The following is an 18,556-nucleotide window of genomic DNA, read 5'->3' as shown; positions in this document are numbered from 1 at the left end:
CACTGCTTATGATACATGCCTCACGATGGGGTCCAAACTACTCCTTCTTCACTAGGGTACCAATCTTTGGGGAGAACACTCGTAATCAATTCGTAATCAACTCTTTTGGTTCGGAAGTCAAGGAAAACGATGAGAAGGAATGTTCCATCGGCTCCGTTCTCGGGTACTCGCCAGAAAACCTGTCGAATTGAGCGGACTGCTCATCAGTCTGAGGACGACAAACTTCCTCCAACCCTCAACTCGAGTCACTCGAGAGCTCACCACGCTGTGGAACGGTCGGATGGATCAAACGAGACGCGACATGATATGTCGCTTGGGAGAATGATGGCATATCGTACCTGAGTCAGTTAACTTGACAAGTATAATACTTGAAGTACTACTTGTAGGACCCGGAGGTAATAGTCTTCACTCCCTAGCGGCATTTCAAATGCTCCAGAAGTACTTCACATAATCGGAACCTGAGACATTTGTACCCTCGCGGGCAGATTCTCTGCCGTATAACCCAACGAACTACCGGCAACTGTCCCCTCAACCACTCAGCCAAGCGTCTCCCATATAAACTGAGCAGATTATCTGCTGCAGATACTTCTTAGATTCCCCCGCTCCTAGAAATTTAGTCATAGCAACTGGAACTGCGACACGTTGTCGATACTACGGGGCCCGTAGTACGGGCCTCTACCAAAAGATCTATTAGATCTCACCTCACGATGCTGCGGTAACTGCAGTGCAGTCGTGTGTGTGAACGGAAATAAGCCATGACGCCAATAGAGGCGTATTACGGCATTAGTAAAAGGTAACTAGCTAGATACCCATCCTTCTGACCAACCTTCCAAAACTGTTGATACGACTCACTCGCGTTAGGAAGAAGGAGGGTGATAGAATCCTTCTCGGCACCATTCCAAGAACCCTCAGACGGCATTCCTGATGAACCACACAGAACATCAGGCGATGGACCGTGTCATTTGACACCCCACCACACCTAGCACAGTTAGGGTTAACAAAACTGTTACTCCTTGCCCCGTATCGACCCGTCCTTAATAAGCCACATATGGCTCTTAGGGCATGACGGCGCATCCGAAACCTCAGAGAACGCTTCAAAATAACCAAGTGATGGTTGCTCGTAATGAAGCTCCGAATCGTCTTGCTCCTAATCTCCTGCCAGTGGGTATACATGGGAAACTTCCTTCGTATTGATTGAGACACCAGCTCCTGTAAGTGACTACCAGGTATTGGGACAGTCCTGGGAGTGCCAACAATGGAGCCACTACGGGCCATACCGTCAGCAATCGAGTTACCAGTCAGACCCGCGTGCCCGCGGACCCAAATAAACCTAAAGTCAATGTTGGCGCCACGTGCAAGGTCAACAATGACAGAGGATAGTCGTGACCTCCTCCTCGAAAGGAGGGATTTCAAGACAGCCTGTGAGTCCGACGCAATCAGTATGGCGGAGTAACCACCAGTCTCGATTGCCTTCTTCATAGCCTCCAATATTGCTAAGGCTTCAGCCTGCGCAATTTTGGCAGAGTGTGGTAACCTCACCCGACCATACCCTATTATATCAGAGTCCGAATAATAGCCTGCTCCGATTCGAGTGGTATCACCATCATTATCATCGGTGGCCGGTGTTCGGCTACCATCAGTATAGATGACCACCTCAACTTCTGGAAAGATCACCTTTCCCCCAATGAAGCCGTCCGTCATCGTACCAGTGACCTCTCCGCCACTACCAATATAGAGCCATTCCCTCGGAAGAGGAGAGGAATCAGTGACAGTGTAATCCACAGTACCCTCCACAGGATATGGTCGACTTACCACAGCCTCCCACCATTTTGGATTTGGGAGCAACCTCTGAGCCATAGAGACGCAAAACGAACGCACAGCCTCTCATAAATAGTAGCCCTTCTATCACTCAAGAGGGCACATACATAAGCCAGGATTGGCCGTTCCTGGAACGCCCAGCAACACCTTCTCCAATCGGAGATCGACCGCAGAGATCCTCTCACGAGTATTCTTGAATCAAGAATCTTGATTCGCAAGCAGTCATCCCAGCACGCCAAGCCATAGGCCAGGACCCCCGTAATGTGGTTCCTGAATCAGGAATCCTGATCACCTCCCGTCCTCTAGGACTGAGTGTTGAGCAACCCTCTTTCTCTACAAGACGTCGGCACATCTCAATCTCTCTTCTAGCTCGAGCCACTGCCTCCTCGAAGTGAGGCAACCAAGAGCCACCAAGGGTTAAGCTCATACCCCGGTAGCCAATCGCCGGCCTAACTTTTATACCCCGGATACGATCATACCGTTAACGAAGGTTTTATCACCCAAGAGAACACTCTTCTCCTCACTAATGTTAAGACCAAGGGCAGGAAGATGTTGAGCCAGACTGTCCAGGAGCCTGCCCACAGCATCAACCACAGGTTGAACATCTTCACCAGCCAGTATCACCAGAGTATCATCAGCATAGACCACAGGTATTAATTTGACCTCATTAGTGGAACAGTTTTCAATAATACCCATCAGGGTTGTGTGGAATATACGGTATACACAAGGTGAGACTACCCCTCCTTGTGGGGTTCCACAAAAAGAGTCCTTTTAAAGGACATGGAGAGCCTCATCTTACCCTTGTAAAAGCATCTTCGTCGCTGTAGATAACTGGAAACCAAGTTGTAGGAAACCGGAGATCCGCACATATCTTCTACTGTAGTACAGATAACATCATGACGGGCGTTATTGAAGGCCCCACGCATATCCAGACTCAAGGCAATAACAGTCTTACCCTCATCATCCATCTGCTTCATAATTTCAGATGCCTTTTGGACAGCCATGCTCGTATCCTTCCCTTCAGCATACCCATAAGAGAAGGCCAACCGACGTGCCACGTCACAATTAGGAGGGAGGGCCTTCTCAAATCGGCTGATGAGGGCAACCATCAGCATTTCCAAATATTTTGTAAGACGGGAGGACATGCCAATAGGACGATAGCTGTCTCCTTGGCTCAAGTCGCCCTTGCCTTTCCAGATGAAAGTCATGGCAAGATTTTTGCCATGTTCTGGAAAGTAGCCAAGCCACACCATATGGCGAAATATTCTCTCCAAGCCCAGTCTCAGGCCTTGTCCACATCTTCGAATATCAGAGTAAACGATACCATCTAATCCTGGACATTAAAACATTAAGGCTAGGGTGTCTGAGATCGGGAAATTGTGTGAGAGCCTCAAGGCAGTCTTGAAGAACTGCAACTGCAATGTGTTGATTGTCCTCTAGATGCCCTCTCCTTCTCTTGCTCCGAAGCCTTAGTCGATGGACCATAGTTGCGTAAAATATTCACAAGATGAGGTTGAGTGACCATTTGGACGACTTCACATGGAACATTGCACATCAGCCAATTCGGAGTTCATCCAATACACCCGTATATGATCCTTGCCATGGAGGCCTCTATTCACGTTTATCCTTGCTTAGCTCAACGTTGCTGGAGTCCAAACTACTGTCTTGTAAGTCGGAGTTTCGGTCGCTGGAGCAGAGGGCAGCACTTCCTCGTGAGAGCTAGGTTGGAGCGTGCCGACCTAGTGTTGAGTAATATACCCGTGGGGGAGATGTTCTCCCCCAGAACCCTGACACACTGTTCCTTGATCTTTGTCAATGCGTTGAGTATAGGGGTCTGCGCGTTATTGAGGTCTTTGCACATTGAGCTATTGAGGTACAGGGGAGAATGAGTTTTGTTCAGTTAGATCTGTGGACATCCGTTTTATGCACTTCCCCACACAAGGGGAGAGCGAGATGGATTCAATGGCCAAGAGGCCTTAGGCGTCCGTTTTCCCCTTGTCGACAAAGACTATTTCAATTTTTCTCGCCGAAAGGTATAGTGGATGCACCATGTTCCTACACAGCAGTATGAGACCTTCACGAAGTGGGTTGAAAGCTTCAACTTGAAGCCAAGAGACTAGGCTACTGAGTCTGGCCCTGGTGCTGTATCACCCTTCCTACGAAGCTTGTTTGTAGAGACTTCCATCGTCTCCAGGGTAACGAGTCCAAGCACACCACCAATTTTTGCCTCTGTTGATGATAAGTTCATCGGAAAATACAATGCGTTCCAGAGATCCGAGTTTACTAGAGTTCGGCAACGGTGGCACAAGGCCCTTGTGACAAGGGTGTGGTTGCCAGCTTGGATACCATATGGACCAATAGCTCTATGAAGACCCTACGACTCATCAAGGTCTCTCCGAGCTCCGGCTTTGATTCCTTGATGATGATGCCTCACTTATGAGCCGAAGGTGTTGGCCCTTCTCCTGACTTCCGCTCTTGGCGGAAGTCAATTGAGTCCATTCTTTCCCCTGAGGTACCTGGATAGCTCCTCCTTTTCTAGCCGAAGGTTTGCGGGCGCGCCCGTCCTAAAGTCCATCTCGTCCTGGTGCCTTTGGAAGGTGGCTTATGACACTGCAGACCCTGCTGCTCTCCGCGCCATCCGCGATCAAGATTACGGGCCCTCTCCTCGTTGGGGCGTTCAGCACCCTGACCCTGTCAAGGGTAGGACCGACGATTTCCTCCAGGTTGCTGAGCTCGATGTCAGCCATTTTCGCCAACGATCTGCGCGATTCGCAATCTCTCGTTACTAATCCGCGATGGTTACTGCCACGATTCCTGGCCTTCTTTCCACCACCGTTTTCGTGCCTGGGTGTGGAAATTTTCCCTGGTGTGGGGATTTTCCTGGGTGTGGGAATTTTCCTGGTGTGGAGATTTCCCTGAGTGTAGAGATTTCCCTCACTGTGGAGATTTCTCTAGGTGACACGGGCCACCCCCCAGGTACCTATTTTGGCTCTCCGTTTACGGACTACAGTTGTCCAAGAAACGGATGCCAGTTTTCCGTTGATGGCCTCTTACCTCTGGGCGGGGATGAGGTGTTGGCGTTCCTCGCGCGGATCGAAGAACCTGTAGGCTGTTTCCAGCAGTTTTGTTTAGAGGAATCCTCTAAGAGGAGGTGCTGTTTTTCCCTGGCCAATGGCCAGTGGCCATCTCGTACCGGGATCAACTCCAGCCCTTGGCTGCTTTCTGGAAGCTCGACCGTACGTTTCTTTCAGAAACCAGTGGCCTATAATACAGGTTTTGCTGAGTGACACTTAACCTGGGTAAGGTGAGTGGAGAAACTCTAGTGGAGTTTCCCTCACTAGCTCTGTGTGGTTCGGGTTGGTCAGAGTCTCGAGGAGGTTTGTACATGTTGGGGTCTTTCTTTTCTTAGACTCTGTCGTAGCTGAGATTTCCTTTATCAGATTTTTTCAAGATCAGCGCTGGCCTCTCTCTCGTGCGGTTCCACACAAGAAAGTGGCCATTTTTGGCAACTTTGTGTTACTATCGTCTACAGTGATGAACAACCTTCGTGTAGTTCTCCAGTACAATTTTTCATGGAATGTGACTAATTACTGCAGCAGGTTGTGTAGGCATAACAATTTGTAAGTGAGGACCCTCATTTGAACAAGGATGCCTCGTGGATTGATCCACGAAGGCTAAGTGTTATTGGGACATCTACGGGCACGATGAATCGGAGTGTCGTCTTCCGCGTCACACTATGTCGGGTCCGCTGTTGGGCCTCATGACATATTATTCATTCTCCCTATCAGGCATCCCAACCTTTTCAAGTTATCGCTTGTTATTGCAAGCTATTGCCACACCACGTGGCACCGGTGTGAAATACGATGCGTTATTTCTTGATCTCTAAAGTAAGGGCCTTACTGTAAGGCATCAAGTTCCTCAATCACTTTCCTGCCATCTTCTACTAATAGGAACGACCATGGTCCATCTATACTTATCCGTTATAATAACTAAAAAACTTTCTTTTTCTACGTGTTCAGGAGAGCCCCGTTCAGCCTGTGAGCAGTCCGTCTTCTACCATGTTGTATAGAACCTTACTCATCAGCTCATTGGGAATTCGTCCCATACAGCCGTATACAACCCTTGCCATGGAGACCTCTATTCGCGTTTTTTCTTGATCAGATCAGCGTTGCTGCGGACCAAACGAGATCGAATCGGACTATGGTCCATGAATCACGCACCGTGATGATTTATTGTCGCCCTCCGTCTGGAAAGGCTTTCTCGGATGTGTCAGGAGATCCCCGATCAGCATTGTGCTTGCCTTCTCAGGTAGACATGCATTATGCATAATGCATAGTGTTACACTATTAGTGCGATTTCAGTTCATATATTACCTCCATGGCCACCAGGAATCACCTCATGAATCACCGGGATAGCCGTCTGTTCGACTGAGACATGTAGTCTACATCCCCTAGGTCTACATGATGTAGACCAAGCTGACCCGAAACCTCGCGTGTGAGTTCGATGCAGTTTCTGATAAGACAGTCCATCACCCTGTGAAATTACCAGTGCTTAACCTAATGGTCTCACGTGGGCGATCTCGCCAAAAACAATGGAGAAGTCTAAAGCGATGGCTCCCCGTGGGCACTGCCCATTGGGCAGCCTCGCCCTATATCCTCAATCTTACCAATCCGGTTTGTAGTGCTCTGCTTTTAGAGATGCCCATACTTCGACTCTGACAGTAGTAATTCACCCTGTACTGCACATAGCTGGACGTTGTATGGAAGGCTCGAGAGTCCGCTTTTCTTGACTGTCTCTGGATTGGCCGCCATGTAACGGCACGATTTCAATACCTCTTCGGTAGTCTGCTCATCGGTCAGATGTTTGATGTCCTTGATATCCTTCTTTCCCCACTCCGCAGTGAGGTCTCTTCTCTGTTTCGGTTGTCCAGTATCCGACGACGATTCCGCGACGGTTGACGCGGGATTGATTGCCATGGAAAGAAATGAAAACCTTCAAAAATGAAAAAAAGATTCGTTGTTCTGAGCGGTCTGAAATGAAGGAAGGTTGAAGTGAGGAGGCTGTATTATTTTTATACTTATTTCCTTTGATGTACGTCGTAGCTTTTTTTCTTTCTTCTCTTCCTCTTCTCTTCCTCTTCTCTTCCTCTTCTCTTTTTCCCCTTTCTTCTTCTCTTCGTCTGAGTATTTCTGAATTGTACCATGCTGAAGCATAACAAGTCTGTGGGAACAGTCTACACACACACTGCACATAGCTTATTCAGTATATAGGTTTCTGTGAGCCCACATAATACCAGAGTGAAAGAGACCAGTCGAAAACCATTCGACTGGCCTGCATTCCGACCTTTGGGAATAAATCTCACATCCGAGCGCTTCCAAGATTGCGGTAACACGAAGTTGATATTAGCTGATACAATGATAAGAATTTCTTCAGTCGCACAGGTACCATTGTCAAATACTTTCGCCTCAAACCTTCGGAAGGTTGCCTTCCGAACCTCCACATAAACTCTAGTTTTTCCTTCCTGGTGTCAGTGCTCACCTCACATCTTCAAAAGTGATATCGTTCTCTTGAGAACTATCAAAGCTAGCTGAAAATCTCTGTTGAAGGCTTTGCCACCCCATGTTTCAATCTAAACTATGGAGTTGAATAATTGGGCGAGTCTTGGCGAGTTGAATTGGGTTGCATAATTGGGATCCGACCCGTATGACCCATACTGTATGAGCTCTATGCTGGTATCCAATTGATACTAATAGTATCATACTATCAATATTGCCAATATTTATAACAATGTTATAAATATTGGGGTATTTCACCCCGTGAATGTCATTCACGGGGTGAAATACCGTTCAAAACGAACTTCGACCATGATAAACGAATCTAAAACAAGAAAAGTGAGTCCGGGACATGGACTCAGGGTATATGTAGAAGTCCGGTAGGCTACCCCATAATGCGATTCATGATCGCATCGGCGGGAGCGTCCGACAGGGAGCGACACTAGGATACACTGAAGACGAAACGAACGCGCTCAACATAGGATTAGCACGTGCCAAGTTTTCATACAACTGACAAACGCCATACCAATCAACCCGCTGTATTCTCTTCCTTGATACAGCGATAGCGCCCCCGTATTTTGAGACTATGCAATCTGAGTGTAATCGCTTTGGGATCATTGGGATCGCTTCAAGACTGCTACTGTAGCAGTGCTACATCGTCGAAACACCCCATTTTCTATATTCTTCCACATTTCCGCCGTCTCACAAAATCTCGGATATTCCAATGGAATAATTCCATCTCTCAGATTGATTTTCATGATGGAAATTTCGGTTTCCAGTTTCAACAATCCTGTCCAGAACGTCACTTGTCCTGGGGAAGTTGTCCATTTCTTGTGGAAAATGAAGGAATGATAGGAGAATAAGAGAAAAGCACCAAGGAGTCGTGTCGACTCGAGAATTATCAGAGCCTGTTTTGCCGACGATCAGTGATCATGCACCGTTCCCCAATCCCGTAGTGGGTGTCCTTGGCTACATTCTGCACAATCCGCAAGGAGCTCAAACACAGGGATTTGTTGCCTACCATAGCGTGGAAGATTCCGTATCTAGTGTACGGTAGTATTCTAGGAGCTGGCATCACTATGTGTGGGAGAACGCCGAGATAGATCCAATTAAATTCAATTCAAACTGTTAATTAACGAGTTACATGCTACATCTGAGCGTATCACTCATCAGTATCAATCCTATACAAGACCTCCTTATGACGAAGCAGCTTACTGACAGCAGAGTTACGTTTGAGCAAGGCGCTAGCAATAGTTGAGAGTAGGGACCCTCCGGGGACGCTCGCGGAGAAGTGAAGGCATCATAGACCGGCTAGATCTGCCGCAAAGGGAGCAACAACGGCAACGTTTGAGCGAAAGCGGAATATGGACTCTGATGGCAGCGCGACCATCTTGATGAGACATCACAGAACTGGGGAGAGAAAGGGAAATCAAAGTACCACAGGCTGCGGTACTTTGATTTCGGAAGCGAAGGATTTTTTTGCGGAAGCTCGTGAAGCCAGAACTGATCGTTCCACGATCGGTCATGAATTTTGCGAGCATTTTGCGTTGTGATTGTAGACATGAATACCTTTTCCTTGTCAACAAAAGGACCTTGTGCCTGGTGGGAAAGAGAGGATTGGCTTATTGAAAAGCCTAAGGAGATTGATGTTGATACGAATCGTGCAAGTATCAATGATATTGTATCATTGAACTACTTCGTTAGACCTTCCCCTCACATTATCTCAAGTTTCAAGCGGAGCGTACTCTCGAATCTTCGAGAATCATTCTCGGACATCGCCCGCAAAAATGTCGAAATTAAGCTGACCGCTCATCAGTCTGAGAATGACAGAGGTACTTCAACGCCTCAACTCGTGATCTCACAACATTGGGGGACGGACGGAGCCTCCCACTCAGAGGCATCAAGGATCAAGAACGCGACAGTATATACCGCTAGAAATAATCACGATGTACCATACTCGGGCGGAATTGCTCCTAGAAGTGGGAGATAACAAGCCAGGGTATAGCAAAGAGAGAGTGATACTCCCATAATATTCGTTGCAAACGCTTTGAAAAGATTTCTTCCTATCACGATGTTAGAAAGACTCCGTCCCGGAAAGACTCCCTTACGTGACTTCTCTTATAACAGCTTGAACTCACCCAGCACCACACTTGATGCTGAAGTTGAACACTGCTCAATTGCATAGTCGAAGTGCCTCAAGACTCCATGATCTGGTTTTGTTGTGCTCCACAGCCGTAGAGTAATTTAATTCGCGGAAAACCTGAATGGGAACCATTAGCTTTCAAGAACTCGAATTCTAAAGATGACGGATTGAATCTTCTCAGACGAACACACAATTTCATGACTACTGGAACAGCGATGGCCTCACTTCGTCCATTTGCGTTGAGCTTCGGCAGGACGATTGTGCACGACCTCGATAGCGGAAGTCCATCTACACCAGAGATACAACATATCTGTAACAGCCACAATGAAAATTCCAAACTCCTGTAGTAGTCTCACTAAAGGGGACCATCGACTTCACACCTCGAGTCGATAAAGGCTCACCCACATCGTAAAAGTGGTTTAGGACTTCGTTATCGGTTTTATTGCGCTTGGCTGCCGTGTAGTCGTAAATTACGACTCGTAATACGAATACCGTTCCAGTGCACGGTTGGGAACTCCTAAAGACGAGAAAAAGTTCCAGTATAGCTTCCTACGACGAAGGTCATTTTCGGTAGGAATTTCTGCCCAGATTCGGACTCGGATACTAGAGGAATCAGACTGTCCAATTTCAAATTAGCTCACTTTTACCAACGCGAGAACCATTAACATACCTATCTTTCACATGAGGAGAGTCGCAGCGACTCTACACACCATATATTATAGTGATGTTTACAGTTTGATGAGCATCATACAGTGTAGCAGTCCTACACTATAGGTACCTGCCACACCGAATGAAGTAGACAAAGTCCACTCGAGTCGAGTGAATCGACAGGCATTTCCCACGGCTGTCACTAATCGGTCTCGAATTGAGCCTCCTCATCCTTCTCCGTCTATCAGTTATCGGCAGTATTTTCCACATAAGCTCTGTCGGGGTTGTCCCGATACAGCCGAAGATCATTCTCGCCATAGAGGCGTCCACTCTGTCAAGAGTGTCCGTTAACCATTTTCCTGCAGCGAACGCGCCCCACATCTCTAAGCCGTACGACATCCTGGGTAGTACGTGAGTCTTCCAGACTGCGACAGTCACACTGGGCCTCAAGCCCTGTTTCATCACTGTCACATGTTCGCAAGATCGTTGCAAGTGCCCCTGCACGCATAGCGATTGTTGCATGAACTTCCCAGTTGTCGGTGATTCAGATGCCCAGCCACTTGATCTTCGTTCAGATGTTCGGCTTCAACTCCGGGTTGCCCTGAGCCAGATCCCCAGCCACTTGATCTCGTTCCAGGTGCTCGAGCGCAACTCCGGGTTGAGCTGAGCCAGCTCCCCTCTGGACACTGATTGGCGGTACTCCACAGTCACCGAGGACATAGTCCAAGTGGTTGCATCCGAGAACGGCTTTTTCCATCGACTGACCCTAACCATGCGCATGGCATGATAGTCACTATAGAATAGTGACTGAGCTTAGTTCCCTCATAGACATCGGCAGAGCAGGGGCCCGTAAAGGACAGCAAAGGGTCACCGTAAAGGGTTGCATCCCCCCCCCCCCCGATAGTCTAGTCCAGTTGCATAGGCTTTAGAGGGAAGATAGTGTTCAAAAACCCATACAACTCATAGCGGCGTTAGTATAATACAATTCAATGCTGCCATGAATCATAAACGCAAGGGAGAACTTTCGACTAGATCGCTATTAACTACAATGTGGTTGACGAATCGTCGGTGATGAAACATCACTGATTATCACATTGTCACAATACGATTTAGTCGTGACTTTAACATCATTTCGCTCAGAGAATTTCGCAGGGAATTTCCAAGCTAGGATTATTGCAAACGATGGCGAATAAGCAATGGTTATACTGCAACCTCAAGGTAAGTTTCCGATTTTCGCTAGTTGCCACGAAGGCGGACTAAGTCGCAACCGATGATTTGCAGTCAACCTCAGAGAGGTATGGGGAACGGCACAACCCCACATGACGCAGTTCAACTGGTGATCTTCCCCACTTACCCTTTCCTGTAACGCTTTATGACTCGAACTCCGTCGTTCATATGATTGTTGCAGACCTTCATAAGTCGTCATCAAACCGTGAATCAGACCCTGCCGAAAGAGTAGCACCTAAACCATGAGCACTCTGTGAATAGTCGTCTTCTACCAGAAATCCCATAAACCTTCTCGTCGTTTTCGACATCCCTAAAAGATACTCACGAAGAGGGTTGATGTCTCGGTCTCCAGTCCTTGGCAAGGACTCCTCGCTCTCCCGCATGCAATTTCTGTTCCAGAAGATCGAGGCAGATCCACTCATCTCGGTGTGATCTCCCACCCAACACAAGGATCTTGCCAACAGCGTCACGCGATGATAAGGTCTCTTCGTCGGACCTGAAAGGCTATCAAAAACGATCTTCTCGATAGTCCCCTAAAAAAGACGCGAGTTTTCCTCGAATGACTCGCTCTTAATGACGGTATGGAAACACCTTGAAACGACGGTTGAATAGGGCAATGGATAGTCTTAGCACTAAGTGTGTTTTGAGATAGCTTGATTCAAGAAGTTCGAATGACGATTTCCAAAAACATCGACGCGATGAAGTTGACAACTTCTCATAACCTATAGATTCATTATCTCTGCTCTGTCGCATTCTGATGACTCTAATCGAGTACTCTCACCTCAGCTTTCCACCTCATTGATGTAATACAGTTTCCTGTTTGGTGGACTTTTCAGTAAACAGTACCATAGGATAAGATACACGTGATAGACACGTCACTAACACTATCATTGGTAATCTATCAACGCGTTTTAATGGCGATAGAAAACTTTACGAGGAAAACTACAAGTTCCCACACTTCTACACTATGTCGTCAAACCTGAGCGAAGTTTAGTCGAGTTTCAAACTCCCCCACGTGAGCCAACTCTATTCACGATTTCACACAATTAAAGTATTGACAGAACACCCAATAGGACAGGAAAAATATAAATCATCCGCGTTGATTTGTGGCTATTGCTAATCACTAGATTGGCGTATGCATCGTGAGATAAATTTACATGTTTACAAGGTAGCATTACTTCTTTACCCGCATAATCTTAACACTAGTTGTGTGACGATTATGTCTCTCGAAATTCCAAGGTCGTTACTATTTTTCTATAGGATGATAATAGTTCAACGCTTGGAAGCCTGTGTGTTGAAACCTGAGTCTGCTCAACTCCGGACTGTCACGACAAGGAGTATTGATTTTCATGACGGTTGCGTTCACATTATCAACATCAACATAACAGACGTAATTTATATTCTCATCTTACAGGAACGACAAGACATGTATCATGACTTCCCACTCGAATTCGTTCATGACATCATCGGACCGGCCGCCCAAGTACACGGCTGATTGGTTCGAATTAGAACAGAAAACTTGTGCTTGTAGCGGTACTCAGATCAGGTGAGCTTACGGCATCACACGTAGCTACCAAGAGGGCACCGCAGACCTTCGTATGCACAAGTGAAGGTGTTCTACATGATGAGCTGATGATCAAATCAACGATCAAGTCGCTTCCTCTACTATTGTCAAGGGTTCTATGACGGGCAGTTTTTTCCAAGACCTCAAACCGCGCCTAGTGGGGCCGCACTCATATGGAAGCGGGCCTTTGTATGTGATGATGGGAGTTACTTAGAAGTGAACAAGAACTGAGTCTTCAGCGTCCAACGCACATTTGCTTTCCTAGCGAGCTCAGGAGTTTTCAAAGCTACTACGACGTTGTAGAAATCAAACATCTTCGAATTAGGAAGTCAAACAAACCACGAGAGAAATGCCCATCAGCTGTAGTGTAAGGAAGAGAACATCTCAAGGCCCGCAAGTTGGGGTTCATTTACCCACGTTCTAGTCCGCGTGCGGAGGATTTCCAGACGCGCGCTTTTGTAGTTAGCGCGATCGATTCTTAGGCGAAAAGTCGGCAAGGCGGATAACATTGCGCTATATCGTCACAAAGATTGGAGACATCATTACTGGCAGAGTGTGCTGTTTACTCCGTGTTCTTGTCACTTAAACATGTCCTCTGAAGACGAGCCAACTTTTGAGCAGGCCGATGCTGGTGCCTCTGCTACCGCTCCCCAACAGGCCGGTACCCTTCGTAAGGGCGGCTTTGTTATGCTCAAGGGTGCGTCCATGATCATTCTCTATCGTGTTTTATTATCTATTTTGTATTAGGTAAGCCTTGCAAGATTGTGGACATCTCTACCTCCAAGACCGGTAAGCATGGCCATGCTAAAGCCAACATCACTGGACTTGACATCTTCACTGGAAGGAAATATGAAGATATCTGTCCTACTTCCCACAATATGGAAGTTCCCAACGTGGTCCGTGCTGAGTATCAGCTGTTGAACATTGAGGAGTCCGGTGCTGTGTCCCTCCTCACTGGTGATGGCACTACTAAGGATGATCTGGATCTTCCCAAGACCGAAAACGGTCTAGATGAGGTCGGCCAGCAGGTCCAGAACGACTTCAACGAGGGTAAAACTGTCATTGTCACCGTTATTAAGGCATGCGATCAAGAGAAGATCGTGTCGGCCAAGACTATTGAGTAAATGGTGAATGTGTAATGGTTGAAAATGTACTCCTAGTGGTGGTATCTCGTAGTGCTTACCTATGCTGATCTGTAAGCCTCTATCTCAACTTTGTTGCTACTTTTATGCTACTCACCCACTGTCATTTGCTCAAGTGTTGCTGTAGTATCATCATCGTAAGTGGCGACTTGTTGTCCTGTGATGTGATACTGCTATCACTATTGCATAGTTCAGTGTTGGTCCGTAATTGTTGCTGCACTGTTGGAAAGGAGTACGTATGGGGTAAATCTGTCATAACCTTTATAACCGCAAGATTCAGCGCAAGTTTAAGGTGAAGTTGATTTGTAAATTTGTTGGGAGTCGAAGATTCTAAGGGTTATCATTCGAGTACCCGCCTACGTGATTTTGTGGAAGTTGTGGTCTTTCTAGGGTAGAACAATGAGAAGTGCAAGATCGTTGTATCGGTCGGTATCAAATTCACCCCCTTCTGTGACAGTCAAGTAGAATTCTATCGGGTGTAACTTCTAATAAGGAGGAGTCATAGCTCACGTCTTCGCTCGTTAGTACGAACGCACTAGTAATATTATATAGTACATAGGGATTCCCTATTAGGGAAGACTCATTCAATTGGAGTCAGTAGGTATTATCAGCAGTCAGGAGGTATCGACTTGTATTTTTCTCTTATTGTCGCAGTAGGTGCAAAATCAGTATGTATTATGAGCACATTTAAGAGCACGGTAAATGTTGTTTTTACGCTGGAGTTCTCGACCATGCTTCACACGAAGTTGACGATATGATGAAAGTAGCTATGGGCGTGAAGCTGGTCGCTATTGAACGGTGAATGTGAATAGTGTTTCACAATGTATATGTTCATTATAATAGTCAAATTGAAGAACTGAGAAACGTAAGCATTCTTTCAAGGGAAATCTAATAAACCTGTGGTTGTGAAGCAAGTAGTCATACAAAGGTTGATATTCACAGTGATTGTATACACAGTGAATTCAGGCACTGCAATGAATGGATTTGGCAGGTAGGGTAAGTTTCTACCTCGGGCTTGAGTGATCCTCTGGAGGTAAAAAGAAGCCGACTGATTTTATCTGGGAATTGATTTAGTTCAACTACATGAACATTGGACGTGTTAACTTGCCGCGTGATGGTAGATACGCGAAATAGGTTTCACTGGGGAAGTTTCATCGACAACGTCCTCTCGACGTCAATACGACATCTACCCTATATCATACCTCTACTACAACTCGAAGTATATGTTTTGCAATACCCTGTCGATAACCTAATCTCGTTGTATTCATTTCTTAATTAGCCAAATGACTAACAATCCCATCCACCCACAACCACCACTTTAAACCAGACGACGAGGAGTACACAAACTGCTGATTAATAACCCCACAAGCGCCATCCCCTATCGATAAAGGAAGGGACTGACTCACTGCAAGCCACCCAGTACATATTTGCTTACCTCTTTCCCTCCATTATGACACTACACGACTTCAACGAGAAATGTATAAAAACCAAACAACCCATCTACACAATTTCGCCCTACAACTACTTCCCAACGCATCCATCTAAATAGGTTGCATATCAATTCAACCATTGAGCACTGTTGGAGAATTATTGACTGACTCAACTCGATATGATAATTTCTAGCTTGAAACTCTTACGAGGACAAAAAGAAAAACGAGTGCTTGGAATAAAGGATGTCTAACCGGAGTTAACGACGACTTGCTGAAATTGACGACTATTATGGTAGATGCAATAAAAACGTCCATGCTGATGATACAAACAACAAGAACGAGATCACCTTGCAACAGGCCAACGTCAATAAACCAGTATTCATCACTATGATAAGAGTAACAACATACGACTTCACAGACGTAAGAAAAATGCGGGTGATATGAGACCCTACAGAGATTCGAACCGGGCTGATGGGTACTCCAACCAACCTAGCCGCGGCGCCGCCCCTCACTATCCTATCTAAATCACATCAACTGCCATCATCAATGGTATTTGCTATGGAAAAACTACCGCAACGGCCACGGTTATTTCAATACTATCACTACTTCGAACGAGGCTTCACTGCGCCGTCAAACGCCGATGCTTCTACACAAAAACAAACTGACCATTAATTCCATCACTAAGCTGTCATACCTTTTTCAACCACCACAGGGGCAGTCTTCGTCACTTTCTCTTTCTTCTCGACTACTTTTTCAACTGGAACCTCATCATCAACCTTGGACACTCCCTTTTTCACATCAGACTTCGGAGCTTCTGCCTTCACTTCGCTTTTAGTGGTTCCCTCAGCAACTGAAGAGATTGATAAATTCATTTAAAAATGACTACCAAAGTCCTCTACCATCAGCATTAGGCGTTCCACGACGCGCCTTACGGTTTCTCCTAGTCCTCTTCTTAGAGGTAATCTCAGTACCTAAGCGAGCTGCTCATATTTCATCATCACCAAACATATTGAATTCACCTTCCTGTGGTTGTTGCTGCTGTTGTTTCTCTCGAATCGCCGCAATATCAGCTTTAGTGGCGATTGGGACGCGACTGAAAGAGAAATTACTTACTTGAATATCGGATCGAATGTGAACAATCGCGTGGATATTATACAGGTGAGATTTCAGCTTGCTCCATAGTCGCACTACCGAACAATACACTATGATTCACACTCAATGACATGCGACGAAACATGGCCACCCTCACTTACGTGCTCCTAGGGCGTCTGCTTACAGTACTCTTGTCAATCAATCCTTTAGGATGGCGAATAGTAATGACCAGGAAAGGCACAATACGAGTCGCAACAATCGTCTGAAGCGGCACAGATGTGCTGTAAAACATTCGTTAGACCACTATGACTAAGCTCACCTCATGCTCCTCGTCAACACTCACGTATTCGTCACTGACATCTGAGGAACCAAGCTCAACCTGAATGGGAGTAATTCCAACGATAGGGACAGAATCGATAAAGTGCAGGGAAATTCATTATCAGGTTGACGGTGTAGCGCATGAAATATACATGCGTCCACAAGAAAAAGGAAATCCTAATTGAATTTTCCCACACTTCTACTCAAAAGTCGCATTCAAATTATCATGACGTAGAATTGAACAACGGCCTACCTCCTGCTCCAACTCAGAAATCATACGATTAATCATCTCAGAGACGATCACAGCTTTAGCAATGGCCGGACCTGAACACAAGTTGGCCCCACTAACCAACCTCGAATAGAATCACCTCTGGCCATGACTTTAATCTCAGGGACTCCCTCAGTGACATCCAATAGCTTACGAACGCCTTCCTTAACGAACAATCCAACACCACCCGAAACAGTAATGCGAACCTCATGAGCGAGAGCCACCTGAAATAAATCATTAATATTCATACCACACCATCGACACTTACTGGATCCTTCTCATCCCTATTCCTCTGAACACGCCTATACCTCTTCGAGGGGTTCACTGTAGTCTCCTCCTGTGTGGTGGGGATGTCAGTCGTCTTCTCCACAAGTGGGGAAACCTCTTCCTTCTTCTCAGTAGCTCCCGTCGACTGTACTTCAACTGGAGCGGTTGTTTTCTTCACAGGAGTCACCGGCGCCTCAGCGGCCTTCTTGATAGGAGCTGTTACTGCCATAACTTAGTAATAATTATGATCAATCCTTAGCCGAGACCACTACCGGACCTAACCTAAATCTTCCCCACTCAACCAAAAGATCCCCACAGCTAAAAGTTAACCTAACGAGAACTAGCCTCAAGTTGTGCTCGTTGACATGAAACCATAATCGATCACTCAGGCGAGCGCTACATCATCAACAAAGTTACAGTAACACAACAGCAAGCGTCGCAAATCTCCTCAATGGAAGTTGCTTCATGAGAATCATTCTTCTACAACACACGTCTTCGACTGCGACAATTGATTCGAAATTGCCACCAGAACCATAGCGACCAACTGGCACCTACTACTACTACTACCCAGCTGCACACATAAGCACCATTAAATCAATCTCGGACAAAGTGAAAAATAACTATTAGATACTCTTGATCTACACCGAACGAGAAACTCAATAAAAACGTCTACGCACCGACTAGCGGGGCTTCAGGAACGACCTTTTTTGTACCTAACCAACAACAAATTTGAACCCAACTACACATACATCACAATGACCTCTACCTTGCTCTATCCTCCCTCTGTAATTTCTACGGCGTCTATCACGGCGCTTCTCTTTCTTCACTCCAGAGTCGTCCTCAGTGGTGGAATCTACACACAACTCAACTCAGAACATACGGAGTATTCATCAGCGCACCAACAGCTGCTGCCTTCACTGCCGTTGTGACAGGAGCCTTCGATGATTTATTCCGTCTCTCCGGACGGGAATGAGGTCGCCCAGTGGGACGATACCTCGGCGCGTTGACCAGCATTGGACGTCTAAGAAGGCAGTTACCCTTTGAGGGTAAACTTTCCACATACTTTGATGAAGTGGTGTTCCTTTAT

The 18,556-nt window shown here is 46.4% G+C and overlaps 4 protein-coding genes across 4 annotated transcripts; 1 reads left to right on the top strand and 3 right to left on the bottom strand.

Annotated features, from left to right (window-relative positions):
* Nucleotides 1-775: 775 nt before the first annotated feature.
* On the bottom strand, nt 776-3,071 carry Pmar_PMAR013374 (hypothetical protein; the record flags this gene model as incomplete). Its single annotated transcript, XM_002772812.1, has 6 exons — nt 776-921; nt 1,224-1,330; nt 1,388-1,630; nt 2,004-2,088; nt 2,319-2,392; nt 2,557-3,071. 6 exons carry the CDS (start codon nt 3,069-3,071, stop codon nt 776-778), a joined length of 1,170 nt encoding a protein of 389 aa, XP_002772858.1.
* A 10,431-nt stretch (nt 3,072-13,502) lies between these two features.
* Nucleotides 13,503-14,378, top strand: Pmar_PMAR013373 (eukaryotic translation initiation factor 5A-3, putative). Its single transcript, XM_002772811.1, has 2 exons — nt 13,503-13,649; nt 13,700-14,378. Exons 1-2 carry the CDS (start codon nt 13,541-13,543, stop codon nt 14,074-14,076), a joined length of 486 nt encoding a protein of 161 aa, XP_002772857.1. The 5' UTR covers nt 13,503-13,540; the 3' UTR covers nt 14,077-14,378.
* Nucleotides 14,379-15,714: 1,336 nt separating this feature from the next.
* Nucleotides 15,715-17,705, bottom strand: Pmar_PMAR013372 (conserved hypothetical protein). The gene is made up of 9 exons (XM_002772810.1): nt 17,471-17,705; nt 17,303-17,426; nt 17,188-17,258; nt 16,936-16,995; nt 16,778-16,878; nt 16,544-16,617; nt 16,424-16,495; nt 16,219-16,374; nt 15,715-16,170 (listed from the first exon to the last, which is right to left on the bottom strand). The coding sequence occupies exons 1-9, from the start codon at nt 17,696-17,698 to the stop codon at nt 16,127-16,129; spliced, it is 930 nt and encodes a 309-aa protein (XP_002772856.1). The 5' UTR covers nt 17,699-17,705; the 3' UTR covers nt 15,715-16,126.
* Nucleotides 17,706-18,138: 433 nt separating this feature from the next.
* On the bottom strand, nt 18,139-18,483 carry Pmar_PMAR013371 (hypothetical protein; the record flags this gene model as incomplete). The annotated part of the gene is made up of 3 exons (XM_002772809.1): nt 18,139-18,182; nt 18,236-18,322; nt 18,369-18,483. 3 exons carry the CDS (start codon nt 18,481-18,483, stop codon nt 18,139-18,141), a joined length of 246 nt encoding a protein of 81 aa, XP_002772855.1.
* Between the last annotated feature and the right edge of the window lie 73 nt (nt 18,484-18,556).

The sequence above is a fragment of the Perkinsus marinus genome (genome assembly GCF_000006405.1).
Source record: "Perkinsus marinus ATCC 50983 genomic scaffold scf_1104296960390, whole genome shotgun sequence".
In the NCBI taxonomy this organism is placed as follows: domain Eukaryota; phylum Perkinsozoa; order Perkinsida; family Perkinsidae; genus Perkinsus; species Perkinsus marinus.
Note: the sequence above shows the minus strand (reverse complement) of the source record. Positions and strands in the feature narration are given on the sequence as shown.